At 38.0% G+C, this 10,505-nt stretch overlaps 1 protein-coding gene across 2 annotated transcripts; it reads left to right on the top strand.

Annotated features, from left to right (window-relative positions):
• Window positions 1-18: 18 nt before the first annotated feature.
• CMTR2 (cap methyltransferase 2) lies at window positions 19-7,601 on the top strand. 2 transcript variants are annotated; one of them, XM_077756338.1, is made up of 2 exons: window positions 19-280; window positions 4,060-7,601. In XM_077756338.1, the coding sequence occupies exon 2, from the start codon at window positions 4,079-4,081 to the stop codon at window positions 6,377-6,379; it is 2,301 nt and encodes a 766-aa protein (XP_077612464.1). In that variant the 5' UTR covers window positions 19-280; window positions 4,060-4,078; the 3' UTR covers window positions 6,380-7,601. The 2 variants fall into 2 exon arrangements, with proteins under 2 accessions (XP_077612464.1, XP_077612465.1); XM_077756339.1 differs by having other exon boundaries at window positions 22-55.
• Window positions 7,602-10,505: the final 2,904 nt, after the last annotated feature.

Raw genomic sequence — 10,505 nt, 5'->3', positions numbered from 1 at the left:
TCCCCGGGCCCTCCGGCCGCCGTCGGCCGGCGTTGCGCGGCGGCGCGGCCTGAAGGTGGGGTACCGCTCCTGGTGTCGCGAGGGAGGGTCCGGGCCTCCTTCCTCGCTTTTCTTGCGCCACCTCTCTTCAGTGCGGCGGGCGGCGCCGTAAACCCCTAGGAGCGACCGTTCCGGGAAGCAGCCCCGGGAGCGGAAGTGGAGGATGGTTTCCTCGAGTGGGGAGAGTGGGTGAAGCGCTCGCCTCTCTAGACTCTAGGAGCCGAAGTGGGCGTGAGCGAAGGTAATCAGACCCGGCTTCCGAGCCCTGGTCGTCCTTCGACTTTTCCAGAGGGTGAGGCAAGGGCTGGAACTGAGCTTCCACCACGTCAGGAGGGCTCGGGCCGCTCGAATGGAGCCTGAGGCTCAGTCCCATCAGGTGAAACGAGGTCTTGGGTTTCCCTGGCCCAGAGTAAAGCGCTGGATACCCTTTAGCTGTTATTTTCACCGTTGCTGGGAGGAGTTTCACCAGAAACGTTTCTAAAGCTCCTTTGTAAGCGTTAATTGGAGAGAGCACTGTTGATAAGATCTTGTGGGGTTTGTGTCAGGCCCACGAATTTTGCGGGTATTTTCGTTTGTGGACCTGGGCAGGGAGAACATGACTTTCTAATCGAATCTGCAAAATAAGAATGGAAATACTGACCCTCCTAGCAGAATCATGATGCCACAAAGCTCTAAGAAATGCTTAATGTAAAGGACAGAGGAACACATGCTGGAAACTTTTTTCTTATGGTTTGTAAACCACGTGCTTTGCTGTTTTTAAAAATTTTTGGTTAAGCATTGAAGTGCTGGAGTGAAGTTCTGACTCATATTAAGAACCTAATTAGAGGAGGGCTGTTTGTGCTAAGTATAATACACGTCTATTTATTAGATACTCACAGAATGGTTTTTACTGTGTACCTTAAGCACTGTTCTAACCTCGGGGTGATACACGAGTCAACAAAGATCCTTGCCCTGTGGAGCTAAGATTCTAGTTTGGGGAAGACAATAATAAACATAACAAGCAAATTATATGTTAGAAGGAAAAGAGTGTCATGGGAAAAAAAAGTACAGCAAGATCCTTTTCTTTACCGTTGGTAGTGCAAGATGCTATTAGGATGTCAGGGTAGGTCTCAGAGAGAAATTACACTTGAGTAAATAACTTGAAGGAGGTGAGGAAGTTAGCTGTGCAGGTAATCTGAAGGTATTCCAGGCAGAGGGATTGGCCAGTGCAAAGGAGTTCAGGTTGCAGTCTGCCTGGTGTTTCAGTTAACAGCAAGAAAGTTTATGTGGCTGGAGCAGAATAAATAAGAGGGATAAAAGACAGATTAGAGATAAGTTGGGGCTGGAGGACAGAAATCTTCAAGAGCATTGTAGGCTACTCTAAGGACTGTGGCATTTATTTTGAGTGAAATGGGAAACCAAAGGAGGCAAAGAGAAGAAACCAGTTAGAAGGCTATGGCAGTAATACAGCAGAGAGAGTTGGCAGCGTCCGCAATCAGGAGGCTGGTAGCTGGAGGTGGAGGTGAGAAGTGGTTGGATTCTGGGAATTTGATAGAAGGAAACAAAGGTTGGATTATAGACCTGAACATTCTATATATGTATATATTTGTTCAAGTTATATATATTGAAGATAGATATATATTTAAGATATATGTAGTGAAGACATGTATTGATATATATATTCAAGATATAAGATATATATCTTGATTTGTGTACAACAGGTGTAGTCAGGAAGAACATTGGAATGTTTGACTCACTTTTCTCATGTGAAAGTATTATGTAGTAGGTAAGATTTCAGAACTTCCTTACAGCTGTTAATTAGCATGTGAAGTTAATGACTAAAATCAGACTTTTTCCAAAGTAGAGTATAGTTGTGACCTAAACATGGTTTTAGTTTCCAGTAAGCACAGTGTGAATTAAGGCAGAACAACTTGTAATAAACTTTCATTTGCTTTTATTTAGGATTTTAGTGAATGTGTCAATGCCTCCTTTTTGCTTTCTTTCAGAATTTGTCTGGATATAGGTTCTAACAGTGAACAATAAGAAAAAGATATTGATGGGCAAATGTGGCTAATAGCTATAACTTATGTATATGCTAAATGTACTGTGACAGACAAATGACTAAGAAGATACTTGTTACTTCACAAAGCTTGCAAGCTAGTAGAATAGACAGATTGTAAATAATATAAACAAAATATAAAAGAACTGCCAAAAGACCAGTACAAAGTAAATGCTAATAGATTACAGTCTTCTGGATATTATTGTATTTATTGTGGCACTAGCTCATCTTTATTTTCCATTTTAATCATCATCTGTTGGCTTTTTGTGGGATAGTGTTTATCAATTTTTTGTTTGACAAATTTAGATTCTTTTTGAAAAACTAGTGTAGAATGAATCGAATATACTACATAAACTTGGAAGTTATGAACTAAAACACCTATTGATTAACATTGAACTAACAAGTACTAGGTAATACTTACAGCTCTGTCTGCTGGAATTTAGGACTTACCCAACACTATGCCATTAGGCCATGCTTCTTTCTCTTATCCCTCTCCAGTGGACAGATAGGTTTGATTTCTTAGTCAGTGTTAGAACACAGAATGTTAGGGTGACTGTAATTTGTATATTCAGTGAGAATATTTCTTCCATTTAAAGGTTTTCTGTCAAAGTATGTTACTTTCTTTTTTTTTTTTTTAAGTGTATTTATTTTGAGTGAGAAAGCATGAGTGGAGGAGTGGCAAAAAGAGAGGGAGAGAATCCCAAGCAGGCTCTGTACTGTCAGTTCAGGACCTGATGTGGGACTCCAACTCATGAACCATGCGATCGTGACCTGAGCTGAAGTTGGACGCTTAACCAACTGAGCCACCCAGGCACCCTCAAAGTGTGTTACGTTTTAGTGGCAAGAAGAAATAATATTTTATAGTGGAAGAAGCATGGAGCTGTCTGAACAGATGAAACAGGAGTCTAGTTTACGGACATGCCAAGTTGAACTATATAGTTCAGTTTCAGCATTGAGCTGAATGGAGCCTAACTAGTCAAGTACACCACAGTCAACAAGCAGTGTGGTGATGAGTGTTAGGAAGTTGCCTATGTAAGTGATTTGGTACCACCAAAGTGCATGTTTTAGCAAGAGTGTGAGATCTGGATGAAGGATGTACTTGACACTCCCTGTAGGTAAATAAGTGTGTGGTGGCAGGGAGGTCTGGTAGCAATATCAGTACTGGGTTTAGGTGTAGAAACTTCTCCTGGAAGGAGGTGAGATTTGGAGGGAACTAAAAAAAAAGCTGAAAGTCTTGAGGTGCCTGGATGGCACAGTTGGTTAACCATTCAACTCTTCAGCTTGGCTCAAGTCATGATTTCACAGTTTGTGAGTTCGAGCCCTATATTGGAGTCTGTTTTGATGGCGTGGACCCTGCTTGGAATTCTGCCTCTCCCTCTCTCTGCCCTTCCCCAGCTTGCGTGTGCTTGCGCTCTCTCTCTCTCTCAAAATAAATAAATAAAAACTTTTAAAAAAAGTAAAACAACAACAACGAAACTCCCTAAAAGTCACTTGTTAAAGCTTCACCAAAGGTCATGTTCAGGGATGAATCTTAGTCTGACAGTGTTTGGGGCCGTGTGGGTGGTGTCTCAGTTGTGGGTAGAGGGAAACTTTGGGAGGAGCTAGATGGATTAATATGGTCATATGAGGTGCCATCACTGATGATTATTCTTTGGTATATACCTTTTATATGTTAGCATGTTTTATCGTCATCTAGAAAATTAATACCCTAATTTTTAAATAAGAAATAGGCTCAAAAATGTAATTTTCCCAAGACTCCTTTTTAGCTGTGAGTTGCAGAGCTGGAAATTGAGCTCAGGTCTGTTGGGTATGAAAGCCTTGACTTTTACTTTATTCCAAATTGTCTCATTATGTAACAGCGTGTGCTGATATTAGCCTTCCCATTTTATGCAGTTTGTCATGAGTGTGTTCCGATTTGCTGTGGATGAGATTTCACTCAGTAATAAATTTGATTCATTTAATTATGTGTTTTCTTTTTCTAGATTTTAATTTAATTTGAAAATGAGTAAGTGCAGAAAACCACCACTGGGTTCAAGTCCTGAGACATTCAGCCCAGATGTTGTTGCTGACATTTTTGAACTCTTTGCCAAGAACTTTTCTTATGGCAAGCCACTTCATAATGAGTGGCAGTTACCAGATCCCAATGAGATTTTCACTTGTGACCACATGGAATTTAATGCATTGCTTGATTTGAAGAACTCCCTAAATGAAGTAAAAAACCTACTGAGTGACAAGAAATTGGATGAGTGGCATGAACACACTGCTTTTACTAATAAAGCTGGAAAAATAATTTCTCATGTGAAAAAATCTGTGAACGCTGAACTTTGTACTCAAGCATGGTGTAAGTTTCATGAAATTTTGTGCAGCTTTCCACTTATTCCACAGGATGCTTTTCAGAATGGAAAACTGAATTCTCTACACCTTTGTGAAGCTCCTGGAGCTTTTATAGCTAGTCTCAATCACTACTTAAAATCCCATAGGTTCCCCTGTGAATGGAGTTGGGTAGCTAATACTTTGAATCCATACCATGAAGCAAATGACAATCTTATGATGATTATGGATGACCGACTTATTGCAAATACCTTGCATTGGTGGTACTTTGGTCCAGATAACACCGGTGATATCATGAACTTGAAATATCTGACTGGACTTCAGAATTTCATAAGCAACATGGCTACCATTCACTTGATCACTGCAGATGGGAGTTTTGATTGCCAAGGAAACCCAGGTGAACAAGAAGCTTTAGTCTCTTCTTTGCATTACTGTGAAGTTGTCACTGCTCTGACGACTCTTGGAAATGGTGGCTCTTTTGTTCTGAAGATGTTTACTTTGTTTGAACATTGTTCCATAAATCTGATGTACCTGCTAAACTGTTCCTTTGACCAAGTCCATGTTTTCAAACCTGCTACTAGCAAGGCAGGAAACTCAGAAGTCTATGTGGTATGTCTCCACTATAAGGGAAGAGAGGCAATCCATCCTGTATTATCTAAGATGGTGCTGAATTTTGGGACTGAAATGACCCAAAAAGCTCTCTTTCCCCATCACGTGATTCCCGAATCTTTTCTTAAAAGGCACGAAGAATGTTGTATGTTCTTTCATAAATACCAGCTAGAGACTATTTCTGAGAACATTCGGCTGTTTCAGTGCATGGGAAAAGGGGAACAAACAAAACTGAATAATTTAAGGGACTATGCTGTTCAATATTTTATGGAAAAGTTTCAGTTAAAGCCTCTCTCCAGAAGTAATTGGCTAGTGAAAAAATCTAATATTGGTTGTAGTACAAATACAAAACGGTTTGGGCAGAGGAACAGATATTTTAAAACCTATAATGAAAGGAAAATGCTGGAAACCCTTTCATGGAAAGATAAGGTGGCCAAAGGATACTTTAATAGTTGGGCAGAAGAGCATGCTGTGTATCATTCTGGGCAAAGTTCTCTCTTAGAAGGGACAGCTTTCAATCTTGAGTGTCACTTATGGCATATTTTAGAGGGAAAGAAACTGCCAAAGGTAAAGTGTTCTCCTTTCTGTGATGGTGAAATTTTAAAGGCTCTTAATGAAGCAATTGAAAAGTCATTAGGAGGAGCCATGAATTTGGATTCCAAATTCTGGCCCAAACAGCAGTATTACTGTTCTTGTCACATTTTTACTGAAGAACTGATATTTTCTGAGTTGTTTAGCCTCACCAAGTGCCTTCAGGATGAGCAGGTCGTAGAACCCAACAACCAAATAAAGTGCCTGCTTGTGGGCTTTCCACCCCTCAGCGATATCAAAGCACATATACCATTGGAAGTTCAGCGCTTGGAATCAGCTGAACTCATGGCCTTCAGCTGTTCATTGCTTCATGATGGAGACCCCATTTACCAGCAGCTGTTTTTGGACTGCCTTATACACGCATTGCAGCAGCTTCGGACAGGAGATGCTATGATTTTGCCTGTACTTTCTTGTTTTACAAGATTTATGGCTGGTTTGATCTTTGTGCTCCACAACTGTTTTAGAGTCATCACGTTTTCTTGTCCCACTTCCTCTGAGCCCCTGAAGACCTGTGCAGTCCTGCTGTGTGTGGGTTACCAGGAACTTCCGAATCCAGTTTTCCAGTATCTGCAGAATGTGAATGAATTGTTGAGGTCTTTGCTGAACTCTGACGCACCCCAGCAGGTTTTACAGTTTGTGCCAATGGAGGTGCTCCTTACGGGGACACTGCTTGATTTTTTGTGGGATTTGAATGCTGCCATTGCTAAAAGGCATTTGCATGTGATTATTCAAGGAGAGAGAGAAGAAATCATCAGCAGCCTTCAGCTATGAAATTGAAACTTGTCCTTTTTGAGATTTAACTTTATGGCTTCTTACAGTTTCCATTGTTATTATAGTCCTTTGCTGTTAATTTAAAACCTTTCATTTGGGGAAAAGGACAATTTTTGCATCATTGAAAGTCTCATTATTATTTCTGGAAAACCACCACCAGCTTTTTCTGATCGGATATATATGCCCACAGGCATAGAGTTTTCCATGTGGTGCTGTCTATGCAGTGATGATATTCAGCCTCAGACATGAGATGTGCGTGGGTGGTTGGGATGGACACAGCCATACTATTTGAGCAGTTTTGTTGGTCTTCCTTATCTATTTAAGATTTGCACCCATGTGCCTTCATTCAAATTAGATTTGTTTCCCAACTAATTTCCTCAGAAAGAAATGGAGAATGCTCTTAATAAATTGATAGACGTCTTTGATGAAAGGAGGTGAAAACCTCAGCTGCACCGGTTTTCTTTATTCCTGACCACGTCAGTTATGGATTCGGGGAACTCATTTTGCCAGATGTTCAAAATGTGCCATTCCCTGCCTTTAGGCCACTGACCCAGTTACTGGTGTGGCTTAAAAGAAGCTAGTGTGCTGTTTTATGAATATTTCACTAGCCACAGCCATCCAGCTAGTCTATCCAGGACAACTTCAAACCAAAGATTATGTTTTAAACAATGAAAAATCACTGTGGCTAATATACAACCTGTATCATGAAAAGCTTCATTTAAGCAATCGTGTAGTAATTTTTAATTTCCAGGAAATAATCTGTGAACTGAAGGAGTTTTTTAGATTGCAAAATTGTATGGTCTCATATTGGAGACGTTTGAATATGATGAACATAGTGAATCCTAAAGAAAAATTTTAACACTTCAGAATGGTGGTTCAGCATTTAAAAATGTTTAATTTTCTTTTTTCAGTGTGAAAGTAGCACTTTACTAAAAGTTAACCATAAGATGGTTGTTTTATCAGTTATGTCTGATTTCTTTTAAATTATATGTATTCAACTGTGTAAATGAGCTTTCCGCCAAACTGTATTAAGCAAATCTTCATTACTTTGAAATTCCACAAAGTGGAGAGTGTTTATACTCTCACATGTGCATTTTAGACATTTTTGTTAGTTATATAAAAAATAGACGTATTCTGTGATGTATTTGGTTGATAAATATTAATCTGAATTTTTAGAATGTTCTTTGCTATTTTGAGTTACATTATAGATTCATGAATAAAGTCATTAGCAGAGAGATTTTGTGTTCGTCTTTTTTAAAGAGAATCATGGGGGAAGTTAAAAATATAACTTGGAAACATTTTTTTTAAGGAAGGTTTGAATGGGAGTTAATGTTCCTTCATTTCCTCTGATATGTATTCATTAAAATTTAGTCCTTAATATTGTAATATTTATGGAATTTCTACTTCGGGAAAGAAACTCAATACTTAAGGGAGGGAGGAGAAGGGGGTAGATTGAGTTTTTGCCAGGGAGGAATGGTGGTCTGCAGGGAGATTTCCAAAAGAATTGTAATTTCTTAATGGTGGGTGACTTTATGGAAACAGTTCTAGTTGTATAATGATACAAATCTGACAGAAACTTGGTTACTAGAAGAGAATTAAAAAGCCACTCTTGGAAAACCATTTTGTACCTAATAGTCTTTATGGCTTGGTTGGTTTGGTCTAATTTAATGACAGTTTATTTTTGTTTTTTTTTAACCAGTTCATTTGAATGAAGTTGAAAGCCTAGGTCCAGGTTCTGGTATTAAACTTTCTTTTAAGCATCTCAAATAAGTATTAAATGCTTAGTTGTTGTTGGTGTGTGTATGTGTGTGTGTATGTGTGTTAACACTAATCACTCTCTGTTAGGATATATAGCATACTGGTGTTTATTAGAAATTTTTTGGTATTTAACTTGGCTTTTGGAATCAGTTGCTGTTCATCTGATTTGTTAGATTCAGATTTGCTCCATATAGATGAGATAGGACTTGAAGGTTCAAACTGAACTGAATGTGGGTGACAGGTACCAGTGACTTAGAGGAATTTCTCTTTGAGAAAAAGTGGAGGAAAAAATACTGTCTAAAAAATGAATGACAAGAAGACTACTGTCATGAGGTGAGGAATGGTTTATATATCAAGGTAGTTACTGTTCTTTAAAAAAAATTTTTTGTAGGTCTAAACAACCAGAAATTTAAACTTCACAAAATGTGTTTCTTAAAAAACTTAGATGAGAAAGAGGTCTTAAAAACATAATTTCTTCACTATTAATTTTTGTCCTTCCTAAGAAAAAAGTCAGTTTTATATTCTAGTGAGAGCTTTTATATATTATCCTAATACTACTTAAATATTTAAATGCATTGAAAATATCTTTTCTGGAATAAATTGAAAATCTGAATTTGTGGACTTTATTCCATCTTTAAAATTGTTCTTTTGTTTAAAAACATTTGTATTAAAATTTCTTTTTACTCCAAAGGTCTTGGAGTGGAATGAAAGAAGCAAGTTTAAAATATGAGGGAGAGGTGAAAAAAAATATTGATGATGCTTTTGTTTTACTAATTTTTTTATTTTTTATTTTCTTTTAACTTTTTAAAGAAAATGTTTTATGTTTTTCTGAGAGAGCACAAGTCGGGGAGAGGGAGCGAGGGACAGGATCTGAAGCAGGCTCTGCCTTGATAGCAGCAAGTCGATGTGGAGCTCAAGATCATGACCCGAGCCGAAGTTGGACGCTCAACCAACTGAACCACCCAGGTGCCCCTTGTTGTTTTACTTATTTTTGATGAAAATATACCAGATATTTAAAAATATATAGGCCTTATTTTTCATTTGCAGTTGAGCTCATTATAATTGTATTGCTGTGGGATGGGCAAATGAAATCAGTTAATCCCTTATATTTCCACACTTTTAGAAATGAAAATGTTTATAAACCCAACCAAAATCTTTTTTTCTGTGTTTAAATACTTTTCCATATTTAAATTGATTTGAAAACAAAAGGATAACACTGATATTTAGTGCACTTTTGCTTTCTAAAATGAAAATAAGAAACAGAACATTTTTTTAATTTAAAAAGTGTTTATTTATTTTGTATGAGAGCTCAAATAGGGGAAGGGCAGAGAAAGGTAGATGGAGAATCCCAAGTAGGATCTGCATTGCCAGCGTGGAGCTGGAGCTGGACACGGGGCTTAAATCTATGAACCATGAGATCATGACCCCAGCCAAAATCCAAGGATGCTTAACAACTGAGCCACCCAGATGTCCCAGAAATAGGACAGTTTTAGTTTTAATTTTAAAAATTATTTTAAACAATAAATGGTTATCACATTTTATAAAAGCAGTACATACAAAGATTTTAAAGCATAAGAGATTTTTAATTTTTATGTTCTAAAAAACATTTATTAAACTGGTACAATTAGTCCTTATTTAAATGTCTTTAGTTATCTGTTTAATACATTATTTTTAATGTTTTTATTTATTTCAGAGAGAGAGACAGACAGCGTGAGCAGGGGAGGGTCAGAGAGAGGGGGAGGTAGAGAATCTGAAACAGGCTCCAGGCTCCAAGCTAGCTGTCTGCACAGAGCCTGACACGGGGCTCGAACCCTCGAATTGTGAGATCATGACCTGAGCCAAAGTCGACACTTAACCAACTGAGCCACCCAGGCGGCCCACCTGTTTAATACATTATTTTTTTATTTTATTTATTTTTATTAAAATGATGAAAATTATTATACATAGATATGCAGGGCCTGACAGAAACTTTGTTTTTTGAATAGTTACTATTGAAAATGGAGACTCAGTTATTTGAGAATAGGCCTGCCCACCTTCTTTTTCCTCCTTCCTTCCTTCCTTCCTTCCTTCTTTTAAACGATTAAAACTCTTCAGGCTGATCTTAGGAGCAGAACTAACCATAAAACAAACATTTCGATATTCCCTAATGAATTTCTATTTGGATGGTAAACATTTTTTAGAGCTGGCCTAATGGCCATGTACCAAGTAAACCAAAAGCTTGATACAACGTATAGTACTAGTCATAATATATAGCTATGTTTAATGGCATGTAATCCTTAACATTTATAATGGATTCTTGCTTATTTTGTGCTTCTAATCAATGCTTTCTTTATAAAAAGTAGCAATCTTGGGATAAAGAATTCTGCCC

Source organism: Crocuta crocuta, unplaced genomic scaffold (assembly GCF_008692635.1).
Source record: "Crocuta crocuta isolate KB4526 unplaced genomic scaffold, BGI_CrCroc_1.0 scaffold388, whole genome shotgun sequence".
Taxonomy (NCBI): domain Eukaryota; kingdom Metazoa; phylum Chordata; class Mammalia; order Carnivora; family Hyaenidae; genus Crocuta; species Crocuta crocuta.
The sequence above is the reverse complement of the archived record's forward strand: the minus strand, read 5'-3'. Positions and strand labels throughout refer to the sequence as shown.

What these genes read in the sequence shown, in the direction of transcription:
- CMTR2 (XM_077756338.1), top strand. Translation starts at nt 4,079, where the DNA reads ATGAGTAAGTGCAGAAAACCACCACTGGGTTCAAGTCCTGAGACATTC.